This window comes from Staurois parvus, unplaced genomic scaffold (genome assembly GCF_062004578.1).
Source record: "Staurois parvus isolate SC_StPar_1 unplaced genomic scaffold, SC_StPar_1.0 ptg000081l, whole genome shotgun sequence".
Taxonomy (NCBI): Eukaryota; Metazoa; Chordata; class Amphibia; order Anura; family Ranidae; genus Staurois; species Staurois parvus.
The window spans coordinates 4,178,957-4,203,594 of record NW_028317877.1 but is presented as its reverse complement, the minus strand read 5'-3'; the positions used below and the strand labels follow the sequence as shown (position 1 = coordinate 4,203,594).

Genomic DNA, 24,638 nt, shown 5'->3' with positions numbered 1-24,638 from the left:
TCCCTCCTTTTGGGCTTGTTCACCCTGATCCTCATGGTAAAATGCTGCATTTTATTCTGCGGGCACCTACCAGTGTAACACCCTGGAAGTGGTGGTGCAGTGTGTGTGACACCCTGGAAGTGGTGGTGCAGTGTGTGTGACGCCCTGGAAGTGGTGGTGCAGTGTGTGTGACACCCTGGAAGTGGTGGTGCAGTGTGTGTGACACCCTGGAAGTGGTGGTGCAGTGTGTGTGACACCCTGGAAGTGGTGGTGCAGTGTGTGTGACACCCTGGAAGTGGTGGTGCAGTGTGTGTTTAAGTGTGTTACACTGTTTTTTTTTTTTTCTTTCAACTTTATTGTGAAAATTACATTTCATTGATTTCTATGCACTGCAGCTTGGATGCAGTGCTTAGAAATGGACAGTACTTGGAGCCTTCTCATGAGGTTTGGTCCATTGTAGAAAAATGTATACAGTATGCATTTTTCTGCACTGCAATGCTCAGAATGCAAGGGCTCCATTGCTGTATATGCCGTTTCAGAAACCTGTGTTTTCCAGTGCAGAAAAACACAGGTCTTTGCATAAGTGTGAATAAGCTCTTCATCAGTGTCCACAGTCCTCCCTTCTCATTACAGCCCCCCCTTCCTTTTACATCTGTGTCCCTTTCACATCACCACATCACAGTCCCCCCTTTACATTGCTGTCCTCAGTCCCCTTTTCACCAAACCCCTCCACATCACGACCCCCCCCCCCTTTACAGTACTCTCTCCAAATCAAAGCCCTCCCTACATCACAGCCTCCTACACCTTACATCACAGACCCCCTCCCCTTCACATCACAATCTCACCATACACCACAGTCGAGTTTACATCAAAGTCCCCCCCCCCCCCGCCCTTACAACACAATCCTCCCTTCATATCAAATTTCCCCCTGCCCCTTACATCCCAGTCCCCCTTCATGTCACAGACCCCCGCCCATCGCCCCTTATACCACAGTGCTCCCTTCATATCACAGACCACCCTATATATTACAATCCCCTCTTCCACTTTTGCATGGGTGTCTTCATGCCCCCATCACATCACGGGCCCCATTCTTCCCCCTCTACACTACAGTCCCCTTCACATCACAGTCCTCCCTTCCTTACACAGTCCCCCTCACCCTTACATCACAGCCTCCTCCGCCTTACCTCACAGATCCCCCCTTTCACATCACAGTCCCCCCCCCCACCATACACCACAGATCTCTTCACATCAAAGTCCCATCCCCCCCTCCCTTACATCACAGTTCTCCCTTCATATCAAAGTCTTCCCTGCCTCTTACACCCCAGTCCCCTTTTCATATCACAGACTTCTGCCCGTTGCCCCTTATATCACAGTCCTCCCTTCATATTGCACCGCCACCTGTACATCTCCTTATATCACAGTCCTCCCTTCATATTGCACCGCCACCTGTACATCTCTTTATATCACTGTCCTCCCTTCATATTGCACCGCCACCTGTACATCTCTTTATATCACAGTCCTCCCTTCATATTGCACCGCCACCTGTACATCTCTTTATATCACAGTCCTCCCTTCATATTGCACCGCCACCTGTACATCTCCTTATATCACAGTCCTCCCTTCATATTGCACCGCCACCTGTACATCTCCTTATATCACAGTCCTCCCTTCATATTGCACCGCCACCTGTACATCTCCTTATATCACAGTCCTCCCTTCATATTGCACCGCCACCTGTACATCTCTTTATATCACAGTCCTCCCTTCATATTGCACCGCCACCTGTACATCTCCTTATATCACAATCCTCCCTTCATATTGCACCACCACCTGTACATCTCTTTATATCACTGTCCTCCCTTCATATTGCACCGCCACCTGTACATCTCTTTTTATCACAGTCCTCCCTTCATATTGCACCGCCACCTGTACATCTCTTTATATCACAGTCCTCCCTTCATATTGCACCGCCACCTGTACATCTCTTTATATCACAGTTCTCCCCTTTACATCACTCTCCACGTAACATACCAGTCCCCCCCCCCTATACATCCCAGTGCCCCCCTTCACTGTCCTACCTTACACAGCAGGGCAGGAGGTGCAGCAGGTATGGAACAAGGACAGAAATTGCACAACCTTTCACATTAAAGACAGTGATTGGTTGCTTGGACTGCCCTGTGTCCTCGCAACCAATCACCTGCTTATTAACGTGAAAAGTCGTCCATCCAGATCTGCTGCGCCTCCTACCTTCTGAAGAGAGGTGCTGGCAATGAGAACAATGTTCATGCACTTCATATGAACAGTATTATAGGTTCACGAGAACAGCTTTATTTGGCAGAGGTCTTGAATTGATTCCGTTTCTTTATAACGTATGTAGCTTTACATGTTTGTGAGTAGAAAAGACAGAATTAATGGTGCAAACGGGGTAATACTAGCCCAGACATGTATTTGATATTGTTATGTTATATAGAACAATAGCTATTCAACTGGAGTTTGTAACCTTTATGCAATCATTGTTTCGCAGACCTGTGCTAGCGATTGTGGAAGTGGAAGTTCAGGAGGTCGATGTAAATTCCAGAGACAGAGTATTTCAGGAAATATCCTCTTCTCAGGGACCTCTAGATGCCACTGTGGAGGTTCACATTGACTCACCAACACCTGAGGACAAAGCAGAGTTCCCTGAAGACGTTAGTACAGAGCTTGTACAGACATTTCAGAGTTACGGCACTGTTATACTTGTACGGTAAGTTAGAGAAAGGGGGGGGGACCACAAATAAAAGCATTTCACACACTGAAACATGGAAGCACCCTTTATTAAATGTGTATTTGGAAAAATGCAATTAAAGAAAAAAAAATGAAATATTGTTTCAAAAAGCAAAGTTAACCAAAAACAAATAAAATTTCCCTTTAAATGTTCCATTATTTAGAAATGGAAAAGAGAACTGTGCCAGGGAATTCCATACACTGAACCTTCCAAAAATTTAAAGTAGATCTCCAATTTCAATTGACATTCTCCTTTTCCAAAGCAGAAAAAATAATTGCTAGCCCAGTCTAAGGACAATACTGTCATCTTACTTCATCAATAACTCAATACAGTGCCTTGAAAAAGTATTCATGACTCTATTGGTCATACCTGATCACTAGTGCCATCAAACCAGTAAGCATAAGACATTAACACCGACCTAATAAAAGGAAAAAGGGTAATGGGAGACTGCTAGTTCAGATAATCTACAGTGCCTCATTTTTTTACATCACAGAAACCTGACATTTCAACAGGGGTGTGTAGACTTTGTATATCCACTGTAGCATACTAACGCTGGTTATCTACAGTGCCTTGAAAAAGAATTCATACCCCTTGAAATTTTCCATATTTTGTCATGTTATAACCAAAAACATAAATGTATTTTGTTGGGATTTTATATGATAGACAAACACAAAGTGGCACATAATTGTGAAGTGGAAGAAAAATTATCAATAGTTTTCAAATTTTTTTTACAAATATCTGAAAAGTGTGGTGTGCATTTGTATCAGCCCCCTTTACTTTAATACCTGTAGCTAAAATCTAATGGAACCAATTGCCTTCAGAAGTCACCTAATTAATAAATAGAGTCTACTTGTGTGTAATTTAATCTCAGTAGAAATACAGCTGTTCTGTGAAGCCCTCAGAGGTTTTTTAGAAAACATTAGTGAACAAACAGAATCAAGAAGGCCAAGGAACACATCAGACAGGTCAGGGATAAAGTTACGGAGAAGTTTAAAGCAGGGTTAGGCTATAAATAAATGTCCCAAGCTTTGAACATCTCACGGAGCCCTTTTCATTCCATCATCCAAAAATGGAAAGAGTATGGCACAACTGTAAATCTGCCAAGACATGGCTGTCCACCTAAACTGACAGGTAGGTAAGGAGAGCATTAGTCAGCCAATGGTAACACTGGAGGAGCTACAGAGATCCACAGATCAGGTAGGAGAATCTGTCCGCAGGACAACTATTATTGTGCATTCCACAATTCTGGCCTTTATGGAAGAGTGGCAAGAAGAAAGCCATTGTTAAAAGAAAGCCATAAGAAATCCCATTTGCAGTCTGCGAGAAGCCATGTGGGGGACACAGAAAACGTGGAAGAAGGTGCTCTGGTCAGATGAGACCAAAATTGAACTTTTTGGCATAAAAGCAACACGCTATGTGTGGCGGAAAACGAACACTGCACATCACCCTGATCACACCATCCCCACTGTGAAGCATGGTGGTGGCAGCATCATGGTGTGGGGATGCTTTTCTTCAGCAGCGACAGGGAAGCTGGTCAGAGCTGATGGGAAGATGGATGGAGCCAAATACAGGGCAATGTTAGAAGAAAACCTGTCTGCAAAAGACTTGAGACTGAGGCAGAGGTTCACCTTCCCGCAGGAAAATGACCCTAAACATACAGCCAGATCTACGGTGGAATGGTTTAGATCAATGCATATTCATGTGTTAGAATGGCCCAGTCAAAGTTCAGACCTAAATCCAATTGAGAATCTGTGGCAAGACATGAAAATTGCTGTTCACAGACACTCTCCATCCAATCTGACAGAGCTTGAGCTATTTTGCAAAGAAGAATGGGCAAACATTTCACTCTCTCGATGTGCAAAGCTGGTAGAGACATCCCCAAAAAGCCTTACATCTGTAATTGCAGTGAAAGGTGGTTCTACAAAGTATTGACTCGGGGGGCTGAATACAAATGCACGCCACACTTTTCAGATATTTATTTGTAAACCATTTTGAAAACCATTTATCATTTTCTTTCCACTTCACAATTATGTGCCACTTTGTGTTGGTCTATCACTTAAAACCTCAATAAAATACATTTACGTTTTTGGTTGTAACATGACAAAATGTGGAAAATGTCAAGGGGTATGAATACTTTTTCAAGGCACTGTAGATTATCTGAACTAGCTGTCTCCCACTACTCTTTTTCCTTTTATCAGGTCGGTGTTGTCTTATACTTACTGGTTTGATGGTACTAGTGATCAGGTATGACCAATAGAGTCTATCTACAGATGGTAGGACAAATACTTCTCTTTTACAGTTACTTCAAATATATCATCAGTACACTAAAATCTAAATACTGGCAGAATCATGAGGAGTAGAAGGCATATCAATGGCATCCAAGCTGATGGTCCCCACACTGGCACAGAGTATTGTGTGGTTGTTTGCTTGATTTTTCTGATTAAACACTTGAATAAAAATATAAAACCAAATGACTCCATTTATTAAAATCAGTAATGTAGAATGTGAAATAATGTATATGGCTACTGTACCTGCATCTACACATTTTAGGCTGTTTTCAGGCTCAATAAAATCATTTTAAAGTATAACTAAAGGCAAAACCTTTTGGTTTTGGATAGCATGGATCCGGATTAGAACACCTGTCAGTTTTTGTTACTGTCTGTTCCCCAGTTAAGGAGATTCACCCTTTCTATTTGTCCTGTTTCCCAATATCATCAAAAGTGAAAGTAAAAGAAACCCCAAAATTTTGGGTTGTCCCCAGTAATAGATGGGAAATTTTCTAATGGGTACACTAGTTCTGGTGACCAGGGGGTCCCCAAGAAATTCTCTTAATTTGTAGGGATTTTCCCTCACCCCCTGTTTGGGCTGTAGGACTGCCACAGATGGCAAAAATGAATTTGACAGGGGTTATAACCTTCCCTTACTCCAAAAAAAATGTTTTGCCTATAGTTCTACTGTAAGGGATGTTGAAAAGGGCGTTTTTGTATATTGTGATTACACACCTTATTGTTTTTATTCCTAGGGTGATTGGGGGACAAATGATGATCACATTTGCAGACAGCAGGACAGCTTTAAGTGTTCTTGATCTTGATGGTTTAAAGGTAAACAGACAAATTTCTATCAATTAACAGTATGCATTAATACCAAAATAACTGTAGAAAATTTGGTCTGTTTCAATTTAGGCCCCTTTCACACGGGTGTTCCGTAATCCGTTTTTCATCTGTCCGTTTACGGATGAAGAACGGACCCCCATGTATTTCCATGGACTTGCGGATGTAAACGGATGAACATCTTTTTACATCCGTTAACATCCGTTTTTTTGAACGGAAGAAAAACCTATTTTTTTTCCGCAAAAAAACCCAGAACGATAAAAAACAGATGTAAATGAATGTAAACTGACCAAAAACTGATGTAAACAGATGAAAAGGATGTAAACAGATGAAAAGGATGTAAACGGATGAAAAACAGATGTAAACGGATGAAAAAAGGATGTAAATGGATGAAAAACAGATGTAAACGGATCTAAGCGGATGAAAAACAGATGAAAACGGATGAAAAACAGATGAAAAAACAGATGTAAACAGATGAAAAAACAGATGTAAACAGATGAAAAAATGAATGTAAACTCATCTGTTTTTTCTTTGAAAAAATGTTACTGAACTCAAGAAAAAAAACGGAATGCTCATGTGAAAGGACCCTTAAATTAGTTTTTTTGAGTCACAGTGTCTACCAAACAAACCAAAGTAACATGGAATTTTTTATGCCTGACTTTTTAGTTTCAGTTTTGTTCCAGTGTACCAAGCTATTTTAAAAGAACTACACAGGCATTGCAATTCACAGTATTAAAAGCTAAATTTCAGCATCTTGTTGTCTGCTTTATTTATGTAAACGTGCGATATTCACAAAGTAAACTCATTCCAAACTTTTACTCAAGAGTATACAGACTCTTCCTATAGGAAGAATTTCTAAACAGAGATGTGCTATTTCAATGCACAAATAGATTTCACTATAATCATTTTTAAAATTATGTATCCTAAACTGACAGAATTATTGGTACTTTGTAGCCTCCCTAGCGGTCTGATTAGGTCAGTATTTCTGTGCGCAATGTAAAATATATAGTTTTTTTATTGTAGGCCTGTAATTTTTAGGAATAACTCACTGAAATCTGTCCGAACAAGAGTCTAGTAAACATCCCGGGTATGTTAAAATTTGAAACCCGAAATCGTAAATTATAATTTAACAAATAATCATAAATAAATAATAATATAATAATAAATTTAATTCAATAATATAATCAAACCAAAAACACTGAAATTTGAAATATAGCGCCAAGTTCGCACATCACTGAGCAAAGTCACAAAATCGTTTTCAGTGTCTGATGACGAATTTCCACACGAATCATCACTCAATTCTGCAAGTGGTTCTAATTTACTATCGCTGTTCTCTAGCTGGTCTAAAACTGATTTTGACATAAAGGGACGCTTTTTGGACGCCATGGACATTTCTCAGTTTCCAGGCAAAAAGAACAGTAAAAATGCAGGCAGGGCACAGGACAGAGCACTAGGGACAAAATGTATGTGAAATGGTTTGATACAGTAATGTTTTACTATGTGATTTTAGTGTATTTAGTGAATGTCACTTTTTGACATTTTTAAATTTCCTGCCGTTCTGTCCCCGTACGTCCTGACGTCACAGGGAACGGAACCCGGAAGACGGATGCCGGCATCGGCCGGATTACATTGCCGGGGACACTGCAGGAGGGACATCGCGGGAGCGCAGGACAAGGTAAGTGCAGAAGAGATCCTGGAGCAACGCTGCAGGGTATTCCCAAGTGTAGCTCGGGGTCACCGCTTGTGGTGCTGAAACTTTACCCCGAGCTACACTCGGGAATACCTCCAGGGAGGTTAAAGTGCATTTCAATGCAGACCTTTGTCAAATTATTTGAACAAATTAGGAAGTTTTTAAACCCCTGTCAGTTTTTACTGTTACTCTTGTCCCCACATGGGAGATAAACCCTTTCTATTTGTCCTGGTAACAATTGTCTGCAATAATGAAAGTGATAGGAAATCCAAAATATTATAATTATACCAGAAGGTGAGTGAAATCTTCTGATGGGAACATGTGTTCCGGTGAAAACTGCATTAGTCTAGGTTCATGCCTATGCAAGTTGCGTTTGATGCGTTTCTGCATTGCGTATTGCGTTGCATTTTTGCCAGGTTTTTGATGTGTTTTGCGAGGGGGGGGTTATGTTTTTTTTCTTGTTGCTAAGCATATTTTAAATGCAAAACGCATCAAAAAACGAGGCAAAACTCAGCAAAAACCCAATACATGCTTTTCTGCCACATTCTCATTGAAGTCTATAGAACCAAAAATGCAACATTTTTGCGTTAAAAAAGTCCCTGACCCTTTCCAAAAAACGCATCGGGTAAAAACGCAGAGATGTGAACCTGTCCCATAGGAAATCATGTTAAATGGTCTGTAGTGCGTTTCTGCAAAATGCTGCAGAAAAGTCTTAGGTGTGAACCTAGGATTAGAGAGATTTCCTCTTATTTCTAGTTGCGTCTCTGGGACAGGAATTGAGGACAAATTTTTCAACAGGGCACAGAGAGCAAAAAGAAAGCTTAGGCTGCATTCACACTTGAACATTTAGTAGCTTGAAGCTTGAAGCTCCAAAACCGCTCAAACTTAAAAAATCAATTGTTCTCTATGGTGCCTATTCATGGGATCAGGTGTGAACAGGCACCAGAGAGGACAATTGATTATTTTTAAGTTTGAGCTTTTTTTTGGAGCTTCAGGCTTCGAGCTACTAAATGCTCAAGTGTGAACGCAGCTTCAGAGGGGGCATAAATAATTTTGTACTCCCGCCAAAACTAAAAAGGGTTTTTGCTTTAGACACACTTTAACTGTGTTAAATAAATGCACTTGGCAAACCTGTAAAGACAAGTGAAGATGTCCATTGCTTTGGACTAGGAAAACATTTATCACCTCTGCTCAATCAGAACTTTAACCGCCTTAGCGGTTTTCCCAGGTGTGGCTCGGGGTAAAATTTGAGTACCAAGAGCGGTAACCCCGAGCTACACTCGGGCGTACCATGTGGCGCTGCATAGGGAGTCCCTGCAGCACTTACCTTCTCCTTCGCTCCCGCGATGTGTCCCCTGCAGCGTCCCCGGCCATCTCCTCCGGCCGATGCCAGCATCCGGCTTCCGTGTTCCGGTCCCTGTGACGTCGGGACGTACGGGCGCTGGAACCGGCAGCAAGTTTGAAATTTTTTAAATATGTCCTTTTTGCTGTCATTGCTGTTTCAATGCATTTCACATACATTTTGTCCCTACTGCTTTGTCCTGTGCCCTGCCTGCATTTTGACTGTTCTTTCTGCCTGGAAACTTAGAAAAGTCCATGGCGTCCAAAAAGCGTCCCTTTACGTCAAAAGCGGTTTTAGACCAGCTAGAGAACAGCGATAGTAAATCAGAACCACTTGCAGAATTGAGTGATGATACGTGGGGAAATTCATCATCAGACACTGAAAACGATTCTGCGACTGAGCTCAGCGATGTGCAAATTTGCCTCTGTATTTCAAATTTCAGTGTTTTTGGTTTGATTATATTATTGAATTAAATTTATTATTATATTATTATTTTTTATGATTATTTATTAAATTATAATTTATGATTTCGTGTTTCAAGTTTTATCATATCTGGAATGTTTACTAGACTCTTGTTCGTACAGATTTCAGTGAGTTATTCCTAAAAATTACAGCCTACAATAAAAAACTACATATTTCAATGCAAAAAAATGGTACCGCTTTCAGTACAAAAAATCGGAAAGAATCAGACCGCCAAGGAGGTTAAAGGACAGCCTTGAAGGCAACCTTAGTTTCCTTGCCCCATAGTGGTATTAGGGACTTGTCATTTGCAAACTGATTCTGAACGGGATGGAGTGGTTCATTATAATCATCTGGTGCACTCTTGGTGTTCTAATGAGAAGAGCTGCAAGGTCTGCATCCTTTCAGAAGTATTTAACTCTTGGGGAGTATCTCATTAAAACTGACATTTCTGTTGTTGTGGGTCCCTAAAATTTGATTAGCCAATCACACAAGCAGGAAAGGTTGTATTGAATTTACAGAAAATAACAGCAGCTGCAGAAAAGGTCAGTTTTAATAACAGTAAATTACAACATGGCTTGTGTAGCAATTGTTATATAATTTTTTTTTCTTTTTTAAGTTGCAGTATTTTTCCCCATGAAACAGAGTTATCCTTTAGGTCTGGTTCACACCCTAGAAACGCCTTTCAGATGCGTTCTGCATGTGCGTTTTTTATGCGTTTGACTCATTCTGGTGCGTTTTTGATGCTTTCCAGTTTGTTTTTCCCCTCTCTTTTTCTTCAATTTAATTAGGGACATGTGCATTTTTGGTGCATTTTGGTGCATTTTTTCTGTGTTTTACTGCGTTCCAGTACAGTTCTGTGCAGGAAAAATGCAGCCTGTTCTACTTTTATTTCTGCAACCGGAACATACTGGAACTGCAAACACTAATGTAAACTATGACACTGCCAACCATATAACTTACTTTCTGTGCATTTTGGATGCAGAATAAAAAGCAACTGAAACGAATGTAGTGTGAACTGGCCCTTAGGCACCAGGACCTTAATTTACTTGACAAAATGAATCCTCTTTCTTACAGGTGAATGGCAAAACAGTAAAAATAAGGCCAAAGACAGAAGATTGGTTGCAGGGTCTGCAGGAAGAAATTGCTCGGAATAGAGACAGTGTAGTATTATTGTCACCCAATGCCAACTCCTGTCTTCTCGAGGAAACGTTTGATTTTTCCAGTCTGGACTATGAATCAGAAGGTAAAAAGAGAATTGCTTACATATGCTTTAATGTTTAACCTTTACCGAGTGTTTTAAGACAGTGCTATTCAGCTTCTTAGACACCAGAGGCTAGATTATTTTCCTGTTGTGTATAGGAACCATATTTATAAATTGTGTATGAAATTTAGACACACATTAAGTGAACATTATTTTTAAATATTATGTGTAACAGCCAGAGAGCAGTCATTTACACAGTTTTAAGTGTAGATGATGCTAAAAAATACTACAAATAAGATCAACATATATGCTTGCTATGTCCTAGCAAAACCCAGACATGGCAAGACTGGGGATTAGCAAGGGAGCACAGAGACTGGCTAGGTAGAATATATGTTAACAGAGAAACTAGTTGGCCATAGCAGCAACATGCTGAAGTGTAAGACGCACAGCGATTTATTTACTAAGGCTAGGTTCACACCTTAGAAGGTTGAGTTTGAGCCGTTTCTGTATTGCATTTTTGCACTTGCTTTTGTCGTGTTTTTGTTGCTTTTTTTTATGCGTTTTTTTAATTTTTATTCTTCTTGTTGCTAGGCAGATTTAAAACGCAATAACTGCCTTCTGTTTAGAGTTGCCAACCATCAGTAAATTTACTGACCGTTTGTAAAAATTAGTGATTTTTACAACTGTCTTTAAATTTCAGGGGCTGATCATTTTGTCATGCTGCGTTGACATTTGTAAGTGTAAACTAGTCAAATGTTATATGTATCATATTGTGTTTATACTGTTCAAATATTGATTGTCTTTTTCACATCATGTTTCAGGTTGTCCGTAAAAAATGTGCTCTGTCACAAAAAAATGCTTTGGGGGGTTGGCAACACTGCTTCTGTTTTGTTTGGATTCTATGTTATAAAATGCCTGCTATATAGCTGAAAGCATCTTTAAATTTCTACAGGTGATATTTTGGAAGATGACTCTGATGATGTTATGCCTCAGTATCTAATAACTGACAGGTCAGCAGCAAGTGATGGCATGGGGAATGAACAGCTGCTTGCAACATGTACATCAACTAAAGCTTCTTATATGAGTCCTAAGAAACCTCACTCATTTAAAGGTAGAAGCAAAGCAAAGGGCTGTTGTGATATTTATTTCCCTCCATGAAATGTAGGACATTGTTGCCGTTTACAATTGTAGACTGTTATTGTAAAACTAAACTTGTAGCATTTGAACAAAATGTATAAAACCTAGCCATGACTATAATGAATGTAAGATTAGTGTGATGGACCGCTTGGCACCCCGCCTGGGTGCGTCTGCTAGAGAGCTGCTTCCCCACTGCTTGAACACAGGAACAAGGTATTATAGCTGGGAATTGCACCCAAGAACTAGACAACACTAGCTTAGATGCAAACAGGAACTGTACTTTATTGAAATTTCACACAGAATTTATACCACACAAAATCAGATAAGAGTTTGATCACATTATTCTAAACAATGCAAACTTTAAACAGTAATATCATCAGTACATCTAATGAACAACTAGCAGCTAACAGTTACCTTAATAAACAGTTATCTAATTAACAGTAAGCTAATCAACACCCAGGCCAGCCAGGAGCCCACCCCAGACAGTCCAGCAACAAGTCCACACCCCTGGATATAAAAAAGTACATTATACATGCTGTCTTTCAGGTGTTTGCCTTCACTTGTATAATCTGTTCACTAGAAAAGTCACCATAAGACAAAACTCGTGCAATGTTCCAGTAGTCTGAAAAAGTGAAATGAATTTATCTTCATATATTTCCTGAGCGAGATTGTTGTTAAATATTTATATCCCAAATGGAGGAGCTTCTCCAACTCAGTCTGCAGGAGGACCCCCATATTTCCTCTGACCATTAACCTGTTCAAGATTAATATTACACCTTTCCATCCACTCCAGAAGGGAAGCTTTATTGTCTTTATTCAGATAATTAATGCAAGCCTCTTTCTTAGCATTCATCACGTTGTTATCCATCATTAGAGCATTATCTGCTCTCCATGGGATCAGGACTGAGCTATTTTCCATGCTCTGACCGGGAGAAGCAGACAAAATCCCTGGTCTCCTCCATGGGTCATATTCAGTGGGTAGAAAGCTAGCCCCTAGTCCCCTCCAAAGCCTCTGTCCCAGTTGGGTCTGTCACATTTAGTTATCAATAATTCTAAAACAAAAGTTAGTTTATTATATAATTATATTATTTATATCTAGCTTATCACCACTGAAGATATATGTATTGTTTCTCTCTTGTCTCATGTTCTGTCCCCCTTGCTATTGTACAGCGCTGAGCAAACCCTTTGGCGCTATATAAATACTGTATAATAATAATAATAATATATAAGATTGTGGTTCCAATGAGAGGCAGTATTTCTATGCATATTTCATGTAGAGATTTCAGTGAATGAAACTCAAGACTGTTATGGTTCAACTATACAGATGTTTTTCTGTAACATTACTATATTGCAGAATAATAAAAATCGGTCTCTGAAAATCATAGGAGAGCAGCATTTTGTGTTTTGGCATGAAAACTCACTTATGCAATAGAGGCCTTTAACTCCTTAGTTACTCAGAATATAATTCCATATAATGAGAAACCATTCTGTATTTGGAAAACATAGATGATATGTATCTTGCATAAACAACTTCTATGTTAGGTGCATAGGTTTCTAAGGCTAGCCATACATTATGCAATTTTCTTTTCTTCAACCACAGATATACGGCTATAGCCATCACCAGTGATCACACAAAAAAAACTCTACTGGCTAGTTGTACTGAAGTCAATTGATAGCTCGACTTCAGTACAACCAGCCTGCCCATAGATGGATCGAAATTCAGCTGGTTCCTGATGAACTGTTCGAATTTCGATCCGTCTATGCTGGTTTAAGTCAGCTATGTATAATTTTTGGAACTAATACCTTTATTACATCTGTTATAATTTAATTCTAAATTGTGTTTTGTAAATATATTTTATTTCCAGATGATGCAGATTTGCTGGCACTAAAGAAAGAACTTGAAGATGCTGGGGAAGTACGTTCCCGGTCTCCAAACAGATCACTGTCTGTGCCTAACCGGCCTCGTACACGCCCACCACAAAGACCACCCCCTCCAAGTAAGAGGACCTATAGCTATATATATTCAAATTTAATGGTATGCAGAATCATTGAAGGTTGTTAGAGAACAATATTGCACTGTTGTATGAATGGCTCAAATGCTATATCATACCAAACCATTAACATTTTTCATTCAAGGAACCAGTAAATTGTCACAGATGGGAGTCTGTTCCCACTGGGGGGGGGCATACTGGCTAACCAGGATTTGGTTATAGCAGCTGGGGCTTGGAGGTGGTGTGGGCAAAGGAGGAGACACAGGGCACCAATAGAGTCTCAAAGAAGCATGGGTGGTACAAAAAGAACTAGGACTCAGCATGCTTGCACATTTAGCAAAGGTGAGAGCACTTAGAAGGGTCAAGGCATGGAATCTAAGGAGCCATCTGGTCTTTACCAGAGCACAACGCAAGGGGTAGTGTTGACCACTTCCACATTGTGCCTTCTGACTCACAGGAGCAGGCAACTACTGGGAACTGTTTGCAGGTATATAGGAAATAGTTGTTTGTTACACAGGTGCTCCTGAACAATGAAAGCAGGAGTGGGTACAGTCTTAAGCAGGCAGGGGTGTTGGAAACATCAGAACATAGGAAGCGGAGTCTTACTTGCATGGTGTTAGAGTAAACTGACTGGAGTGCATGGAATTACAGGGAGACACTGGATGCAGGCTTGAGTCTATGGAGTACAGGAACAGACTGCAGGATGAAATTAGCAGGGTCACAGGCGTAGGATGCAGGCTGGAATACACAGGGGTCACAAAGGCAGGATGCACCCTAAAGTATACAGCAGCCACAGGAGCAAGATTTAAGCTGAAGTATACAGGGGTCACAGAAGCAGAATGCAGGCTGGAGTGCACTGGGTCACAGGTACAGAGGATACAGGATGGAGAGTACAAGGATCACAGGAGCAGGATACTCTGAAGATCATAGGAGGAACAAGCAGCACGGAGTTGCAGTTTCCTTTGAAAATGCTTGGAGGCCCTGGAGAGTCTGGCTGCCAGCATGTGGACACATTGAACACCAAGCAAAGCACCAGCTAAACTTATAAAACTGTGTTGTCCTAGTGATTGCTTGTGGTGCTGGCCAAAGTAGGAAGCCAGTTGGTGCACAAAGCTGCACCGACCCAGCACTGTTGTCCTGGTTCTCCTGGTCAGAGTAAAAACACTGTGCTGAGGTTCTTTATCAAGAATATACAGCCTATTTTGAATGTTCTGTGTTATATCTAAACAATTAAATTTAAATTAATGTTTTACAGAAAGTAACATTCCAATGACCATTTCACAACCATTGAAGCTTCTTCCTGGAGCTCCCCAGCATCCTGTAAGTCTAAACCTTTGTACTTGTCAAGTTTTCAGTTTTACACATACTATGCCCACAATTCAATAATGGCAAAGAATCTCTGTTTTTTTTTAGGTTCATGTTAGGGCCTTAAAGAAGCAAGAGTTATATTGCAGTAATAACTTATGGGTGTAAATATAGTCAGATTTCTCATAGTAGTGTTTATTTACTAGCACATTATGAAAGACTTACCTTAGAACAAAGCCCTCCAGCGGCACGCTGTCACCGCTGTAGGCGCTTCCATCTTCACCTGGTCTTCCTTCCAGGTTCCCAGATTGCAGCTGCTTGAATGGCCAAACTGCCAATGACATGCGTGAGGGAGTCTCAGCCATGGCACGGGTATGCCGTTCCTTCAGAGTGCATGCACCAGTGATGTCACCGGCTGCTGCTCTGTAGAATATCTCCTAAACGGTGCACATTTAGGAGATAATCATTTTACCTATAGATAAGCTTTATTATAAGCTTGCCTGTAGGTAAAAATATAAAACAAGAGTTTACTACCACTTTAAAGTGATGCTTAACAATATTCCTGTTCTCCATAAATAATCCATTAAATTCACTACTCAATGGCCCTGTAATCTATTTTTCAATAAATAATAATTTCTTAATGTGGGCCCTTTTCTGACATCACTTCCGGGTCATGCTAGAGGCTGGGGAATAGCCAGTTTCCTGTGGAGCCTATAGAGGAGAAGAGAGAGCTGGTGATTGATAGAGCTCAATTGGAGGAATAAGTGGTTCCCATTAGCAACACTGTCTTACTGGGATAGTCCCAAAAGCGCGAACGACCATCCTAGAGATAGTTGGTCATTGGATTTGGATGATGGTCAGTCCATGTCAGCACTATTCTGAGCACAGTGGAGCACCTGTTGTATTGTAAAAGGAGTTCACAATCAAGAATATCAGCACTCTGCACCAATTTTTTACTTATTGGACCTGAATTATTTTATTCTGTTTATTACTTTATACTATTTATGCAGATTTGTGTACTTATTATGCATGGTCCATATGGATATTTATTTATTAGTTTGTGATATTAAGTTTACAATTTAGGACTGCTGCAATTGATTATTGGAAATATTTGTTACATCCACAAGTGCATTAGCTCCCTTTTTTTCACTAATTTCTTAATGTGATTTTTTTTTTTTCCCTACGTTTCACATATAGAGCCAGCATGGTTTTGCAAACCGTTATCATGGCCTAACACAGATAAAGCTAGATGTTTCTCAGAATAAGGATAATCCAACAGCACAGGTTGTACTGTGTTTAGGGGTATGGCAAAGTTTCACAGGGATAGCAAATAAGGGAATATCTCCAATACAAGAACACAGAGGATCTGAAGAATTATAATATATTAAAATAAAATAAAATGATTGTGCTTTGAATATTCAGATCCTCACAGTCTGATTGCCTGGTTCTCTTTAAGTTTATCTACTTTGTGGAGATTGGCTTTTTCATTGACATAAGAGTCTATTTCTGTTAATCTATTTAAAAACAAAAAAGGAAAGACCTTGTGAGTTAATGTTCTATGACAGTACAAAATAAAAACTCCTGATCCATGTATATGAAAATGATGTAAATTTTCAAAGATTTTGATAAAAGCTTGATTTGAAAGTTAGAAATGTGAGTTTGAGATGGCCATAGGTAAGATAATCGATTTCATGCAATTTACATCTCATTGTAATTATACTGTATGCTGTTTTTTTAAGCCTCAAGACAAAACTGGGATAAGCAAACCTTACAATGTAAAACAAATTAAAACTACTAATGCACAAGAAGCGGAGGAAGCTATTAAATGGTTAATGGAATCCAAAAAAGGTGAGCTTTGTTGGACCTGTTATTAAAAAATGAATGCATTGGTTGGTGTATGTGTGTATATATATATATATATATATATATATATATATTGCCAAAAGTATTGGGACACCCCTCCAAATCATTGGATTCAGGTGTTCCAATCTCCCTGGTCACAGGTGTATAAAATCAAGCACCTAGGCATGCAGACTGCTTCTACAAACATTTGTGAAAGAATGGGTCACTCTCAGGAGCTCAGTGAATCCAAATGTGGTACCGTGATAGGTTGCCACCTGTGCAATAAGTCCATCCATGAAATTTCCTTGGTACTGAATATTCCACGGTCAACTGTTTGTGGTATTATAATAACGTGAAAGCAACTGGGAACAACAGCAACTCAGCCACAAAGTGGTAGGCCACGTAAAATGACAGAGCGGGGTCAGCGCATGCTGAAGCGCACAGTGCGCAGAAGTCGCCAACTGTCTGCAGAGTCAATAGCTAAAGACCTCCAAACGTTGTGGGGGTGTGGCCCAAAAAACAATTGTTCTCTATGTGCCCTGTTCACTCCACAATGTTGATGTCACATCAGTTTTTTCTTTCTGCGCAAAAAACTGCATACAGGTTGCAGATTCCTGGGCAAAAAATCCACACATGATGCCAGTGTTATGGTATGAACAGGGCACATAGAAAACAATTGTTTTCTTTGTGCCCTTGCAGAACACGTGCAGCAAAAGTCATGTCTTCACATGGTGTGATCGAGGTCTTAAAGTGCCTGTACACACGTAATTTTTACAGTATGGAAGTTGTCATGTGTATGTTATACCCATTAGAGTTTTAAAGCAATAAGAGGATTTTTTTTTCCATTTTAGAAAAACATGAAGGGGAGTTAAAAACTAGTGTTCATCGCAACCCAAGTATTCCAAAAGGGGAACCTAAAGCCATGTCCGTGAAAGCACCACAGGCAAACTTACAAGAAGAAACTGTATTGTTACCCCACAGGCCTCCCCCGAAAGTGCCAGGTCCCAGACCTGTTCTTCTACAACGATCTGGAGTCAAATCAGAATCTGTAAGTCAGCTTATCTTGTATTTTGTATTTGTGTTTTCTAAACAATATTGAAATGGCAAAGTTCAGCAGATTACATAGTGCCCACTCCCTCATCTAAAATTGCCACATCAATGTTGTAAAAACAAAACACCCATGAAAATAATTACTTACTGTATCCCCAGTTGCTGTTTTTGTGTCCCTCAGTGAGGTTAATGTAACATTCCTTCTGGCAAGATTTTGGGAACATCAAATATCCCAAATCTTTCAAGAAGCTGTTCTAACACAGCGCATGACAGTTTTGAGATTTGGGATTCTCCACATTCCCAGGATTGCTGAATAGATTTATATCATCCTCTCTACTGGAACCTGGCTGGGTATGTTTTCTAATTTTGTTCAGAGGTGTTTCGTTTTTACAGCGCTCATGTAATGTTTTTAGACAAGGGAAAGGGGCGCTGTGTACTTGCATTTTAGTGCAAGTTTCATTTTAAAAACATAGGTTCAATTTAGAAATTTTTATTTTGAAAAAATATTAATCTGGAGTAAAAAGTGTATGTATAGGTGTAGCCAAAATGTTTTTTAGCTGGGTAGATTTATCCTATTTGGAATGGGGACCATTTTAACAGGAACAGAAAGTGATGGGGAATCCAAAATTTGAAAGTTCTTACCAGAACTGGATTAGAGGGAAACCCTTTAGAGGAAACTGCTTAGGTGACAGATGTAAGAGGGGACTTCTCACTTTGTAGAAATTTCCCATCGCCTCTTTTTATTTCTATAGGACTTGAAGTGACAGGAAATATCCCAACTGGGACATAGCAAAAAACTAAAGAGAGGATTTTAAGCCTTCTCCACTCAGTTAATACCAATATAAAATGCCTGACTATACATACATTTAGTGTTTTTATCTATCAGGAAAAGTATACACACATGAAGAACATCAATGTTTTCTAGATTATATTTTAGTATGGTTTGCATAAAGCTGATACAAAAAGCACATTGTGTCTTGATCGTACAGTACAGGACACAGGACTAGTTTCATAGACCATGGGTTATATGCTGCTTCCAGCATATAGTAGAGTGTACTAATATAGCACCACCCATTCTGTAAGACTTACATTTTTTGCTAGTTTCCCGATAGACCTATTCTCCTCTGGAGGGGTATTTCTTTTTTATTGGACTTTTTTAAATTTTATCTGAATCTTATATCAACATCTGAATGCTTATTGCCTTGTGCTAAATAGCAGTTTCCAGATACATGGGGCCCGCCTGTGATGTTTGCTCTGGGCACTGGAACCTGCGTTAGGCACTTACTTTGGAATGAAACGCAACATGTGAAGTTGGCTGCAGGGTGCTATACAGGTCCAGGGCCATGGTCCATTTCTAAGGTTACCAGACTGTGAAAACCCCTTCAGGGGTGTTCCCACTGTGAAGGGCCGTATATAACCCAGCATCATAAGTAACGGAAGGCAAAGATTCCTTGTATACAGACTCCAGTTCCTTACTTTAAGCAACACTGTTCACAGGTCTTAGCACACTCTATGGTTTAGTGGACATATGTTTTGGGTGTTGTTCACTTTATTGTGTAAATTGCTGGTTTTACCATCCTATCTAATCTTAGCCTCAGAAGGATAAGGTACTGTAACTGTGTCACACCTTCCAAATTACATGTTTCCACCCACATTTTTCAGCCTAGAATGCATGCAGTAAATTGCTGCATTCCTGTGGACATTTTCTACAGAGACATAGCCACAGGAACCTGCTCAGAGCCTGGGTTTTAGTGGCTCCTTCTACACAGACAAAACCCCATCTGTTCCACACTCCTGAACCATGTGTACCCCACTGGTGGCCCCTCTCCAATAATGGTGGATCAAAGGCACAAGAGAGCTGGGACAAAAGTGCAGAATAGTATGTTTTCTGCAGACGGCCTACAGAAAACACAGAATACCGCTCAGGTTTATAGATGTTCTCTTGTCCTGGAGCTATGTCCTATTATGACACTGCTCCCTATTCCATCCTGCTTCTCAGTTACTGGATTTAATAGCATGGCTTTAAAAACCCTAAAGAACAGGGTTATCTCTGGTTTGGTTAATCCCACCTTACTTATGGAATTACCATCACACATGAAAGGCCTTCTTTGCATGGTGGGTGGGCGGGCAGAAGGCTTAACTCCAGGGAAAATGTTATCACTTGTATTTTGGTCTTTCTCCAGTCTGGCTTTGAACAGCCTCTGGCCCTGAATACGCCCAACAGTCAAATGTTTCTGCCTTATCCATCCTTCTTCAGAACCCAATCTCATCACAATTCTTTACTGGGAGTTGCTCATATAAATTCTCCAAATTAACCTCCTGTATCACCTTGCTCTCTGAGACCACCCTTTTGAACCAGTTAGAGACAATTAGTTGGAAAACCTCACCTTTAAGGTTGCCTTCTTGGTTGCCATCACATCTTGTAGGCGTTTTTCTCAAGTTAGCAGCTCTATATTATAAAAAGCGTTTTCTTATTTTGTACGAGGACAAGGTAACACATCAATGAAATTCCCTTACATTGTTTGGATGTGGAAAGGGCTGTCAGAGTCTACTTGGCAGGCATGGCCATTTTTCACACAACAAGAGTCCTTATTTGTTCCTCCTGGAGGTCTTCATAGAGGACTCCCTGCTTTCTGCTCCACTATTGCCAGGTGGATCAGAAAAATAATTTCCAGGGTTTACACCCTTAAGGAAAATATTCCTCCCTTTCCCATCAGAGCCCATTCCACCAGGACTTTTGGTGTCTCCTTGGCTTTTTAGTATTTAGCATTTTAGCAGGTTCTGCTAGGTGGACTTTTAGGCCTCAGCTGATGCAAGTCTCAGCCACAAGGCACTTCAAGTTGTTTAGGTTCTTTTAACCCATGTTTTTGTGGGCCTGTTGGCAGTTCCAGGTTACTATGCCTTCAGTTTTATTTAAGTCAGGGGTGTCAAACTGGTGGCCCTCCAGCTGTTGTGAAACTACAAGTCCCATCATGCCTCTGCCTTTGGGAGTCATGCTTTTAACTGTCAGCCTTGCAATGCCTCATGGGACTTGTAGTTTGGCAACAGCTTGAGGGCCACTGGTCTGACACCCCTGATTTCATTGTCTATGAATTCCAGTCCTGTGCTGTATAAGTTAATGAGAATTTTGACTTGACTGTAATTTCCTTAGACTATACTACAGGACACAGGTCCCTCCCCCTCAGTTCTTTGATTACTTTTTATTGCTTGCACTGGAGCCTCATGAAGATGGCAGGGTTATATGGGTAGGCTCTAGGGGAAGCTCTTATAACCAATGGTCTATGAATCCCAGTCCTGTACTGTACACCAAGAAATGGAATTTACAGGAAAGCTAAAATTCCTATTTTTCTCTGCATATTAAATATTTAAGTTGTTTGGCAGTACTTTAATTTACATAAACACTTTATCTTTTTGCAAAGCTACTTAATCCAGAACAGAAGACAGAGCAACTTAAGCCACCAAGTGAAAAGAACTCGCCACAAGTACCTCCAAAATTGGCACATCATGCTGCAGCATCAGATGGTTTAATACCTTTGAGGCCTCCTCCACGAGTACCTCCAAAACCAAAACCAGAGCCATCAGTGAATTTGGCTGATCAAGAAAAACTTTCAGATCTTAATATGTTATCTGCTTCTGTTGAAAAAATTGAGGTATCAGGAATAAGTGATCCTGTCCTGTTGCAGCCTGGTGAAATATTGGTGGTGTGTATGGAAACCCATCCTACAAAACAGGCAGAAACTGATGTTGAGTCTACAGTTTCAATTAGCACACTTGAAGACAGGCCTAAATTGGATCTGAACAATGTATCTATTTCAGCAGCTCTTTTGACATCCAGACCAGAGGCGCAGGTGGACACTGCTTGCTCTGCAGACGTCTCAACCAATGCATTGATTTCAAAAAAGGAGCACGAAGTAGAAACTGCAGACACAAGTGAAACTCTTAAAATGTGCCCAATACCCAAACCAAGGACAATGCTGCCTTCTCAAATTGTAAAAAATAAAGAAGGTGACAAGATACTTTCAACAACCAAAAATAATTGCACATCTGAATGTAATTCATTTATCCCAGCAGTGCCACCACGGAGAAAAAAGTCTGCTCCTGCCGCTTTCCACCTTCAGGTGTTACAAAGCAACAAAAGTTTGCTTCAGGTTGATGTATCCTCAAATTCCAATAACAACAACAATCATAGCGAAGGATGTCTAATAGACATAGATATGGATTTAGCTGAGACTGTAAGCACAAAAGGTGACAGTAATCACTTTGCCAGCCACACTAAACCACTAGAGCCACAAAGAAGCTGGTCTTCTAAGGAATTAGATGTTCTAGATTTTGATGATAAGAAATTAGTTCAGTCATCAAATGATGATATGTCTTCTGTACAGTTTACGGACAATTGGCTAATGGGCCAAGATGAGGAAAAAAGTGAAAATACTATTTTCAAGAGTAGTTGTGATTCTCCTTGGTAAATGCAAAGATGTATTTAATATAATGCTGGCCATACCCTACGGGAGACCTATATTGTATGCGTTATTTTTTTATGATAATAGTGCGTAGGTCACAGATGACAAAATGGAGAACCTCCATGCGGATTCTGCAGGTGAGAAAATGCTGTCTGATTCTTGTTAATTTTTGCTTGCTGAGCAGAAATAATTTGATACAGCATTTGTTAACTTTTCAGTTATTATTGCTATTTGCTAAGGAATTTTTCAAAACACACAAAACCGTGCATATGCATTTTGGGTGAAAAGGCTCCTGAGTCTAATTACCAAAGGTAAACATAGCTATCTGCCTGTTTCCTGAATTTCTGCAATGTAAGCACTCGATTAGGAAACAAGTGCTAGAGCTTAGCCTTTATACAATTTGCCATATCCAGGTCAAGTATAAAACCACCAAGCTATGAAATCTTGCTCATCATGCATCAGCAAACCTAGAAGATACCATAATCAACTTCTAGTGGTGTTTTTATTCAACCTTCTGCTACTTGTCCAGAGTTCAGTGGGCTGTCCATACCTAAGGGAGAAGATCAGACCTTGGAAATATCCATTTCATTTGATATGCATATAGACTGTCAAGTACATGTTGCAGATGCCACTCATTCATTAGCCCCTGTTTACCATTTGCAACTGTTTGCACTTTTACACTGCCCTATTGTGCTATGAATCCATCAAAATCTTTCCTAAACAATCAGAAGTCATCATATGTCCTGTGGAAGGAGTGTACAGTTACCTTTATATGTCTAAAGCAGCTTAAAGTATAACTAAAGGCAAAACTCTTTTTTTCTGTTTTGGACAGAGTGGAGAGGGATTAGGACACCTGTTTTAGTTTTTATTGCTGTCTGTGTCCCCGTTAGGGAGATTCACCTTCTCTATTTGTCCTGTTTACCATTATCATCAAAAGTAAAAGAAATCTCAAATTTTAAGTTGTCCCCTGAAAAGTAATAGAGGGGAAATCTTCCAATGTGGACACTTGTTCTGGTGACCTAGGGGTCCCCAAGGAATTCCCTTAATTAGCAGGGACTTTCTCTTACTTCTTGTTTTGGCTATGGGACAGGAAGTGAAGGGAAATCTCTCCAATGGGACACAGTTTGCAAAAAATAAACTGACCCTCTTTTACTCTTTCCAAAATGAAAAAATCTTTTGCCTATAGCTCTACTTCAACACTGCAAATCAGAGCTTGCTTGCTGTAAACATATTGCGGTACTCATGCACTGAACTGTAACCACTAAACTAAGTGCTTTGTGTATTAAAGTTTCTTTAGTAAGAAACAGCCATTTGATTACTTCTTGCTTGTTTTCTGACCTGCATTAGCTGATTTATTCTCAGAAGCAATGCAGACACTTTTATACTGTGGCCCTTTGGGTTTGAGCTGGGGGTAATTTTAAATTCCAACATTTGTAAAACGTATTTGGAAGATATCTGTAGTGTATTTTTTAATTACCACACATTTGAGGTTATGTATGTAACTTTCACCTGAAAGTAATTTTGCTGTGACCTACAGTACATTACATGCTTCCATATGTTTATAATTGTATTTAATAGGGGTTGTTAAAACAACGTTTTGTTGTGAACCATTACAGTTGATATGCACAATATTACGTTTTTCGAAGTAGAAGATATTCTTTACACTCACACTTTGTATTTGCTTGTCAACCACTTTGATAGAAGCACAAAAAACTAAGTGATAACATTTGTTCTTGCCAGCTGTTGCATGTCTCTGCTGTTTTTTTAGTTACGATATCTATTATGAAGGCCACATATATTTATTTTATATAAAATTATCAGGAAATCCCATTCCATATCTCTGGACTGTCCTGATTGTATTTTGGTCAGTCCCAGTTCTTAAAACTCATGAGTGAGCAGGACCCAGAGAAAATGGCCATGTTTTAGACAAAGTTTGAAAACCATAGTCCGAAGCCTAAATATATCCCATTTTAGAATTTAGAATACAGTACAACTAAGCAAAATAAAATCAGGTACAGGTTATAATTTTGTAATCTTTAGTTTAGTATTAACAAAAGATGGAGAAAATGTTTGTATGGTCTAGAGGAATACTATATTTTATCTAAACAAGAGTTTAATCTGAGAATAATCAATCTAAATCAATATTTCATTAATTTCTCTGAACCTCTGTTTACCTACCTGTTAAATTTCAATTTGATTGTTTGCTAAGCCCTCTGTTTACTGCTGCGGCTCTTGGCTGTCTGCACTATCGTTATAATGGTATACATTTGATATGTCTTTTTTTAATAAACTCAAGTAAAAAACA

The 24,638-nt window shown here is 39.8% G+C and overlaps 1 protein-coding gene across 2 annotated transcripts in view; it reads left to right on the top strand.

The window, feature by feature from the left end:
• Nucleotides 1–24,638, top strand: part of SYNJ2 (synaptojanin 2) — a 186,122-nt gene extending 161,484 nt beyond the window's left edge. For both annotated transcript variants that reach the window (XM_089669736.1, XM_089669735.1), the window contains 9 exons: nt 2,504–2,722; nt 5,766–5,844; nt 10,422–10,590; nt 11,501–11,659; nt 13,551–13,682; nt 14,932–14,996; nt 16,721–16,829; nt 17,675–17,871; nt 21,293–24,638. In XM_089669736.1, coding sequence (XP_089525862.1) covers nt 2,504–2,722; nt 5,766–5,844; nt 10,422–10,590; nt 11,501–11,659; nt 13,551–13,682; nt 14,932–14,996; nt 16,721–16,829; nt 17,675–17,871; nt 21,293–22,339 — 2,176 coding nt within the window. In that variant the 3' untranslated portion in view covers nt 22,340–24,638. The remainder of the gene's footprint in view (nt 1–2,503; nt 2,723–5,765; nt 5,845–10,421; nt 10,591–11,500; nt 11,660–13,550; nt 13,683–14,931; nt 14,997–16,720; nt 16,830–17,674; nt 17,872–21,292) is intronic.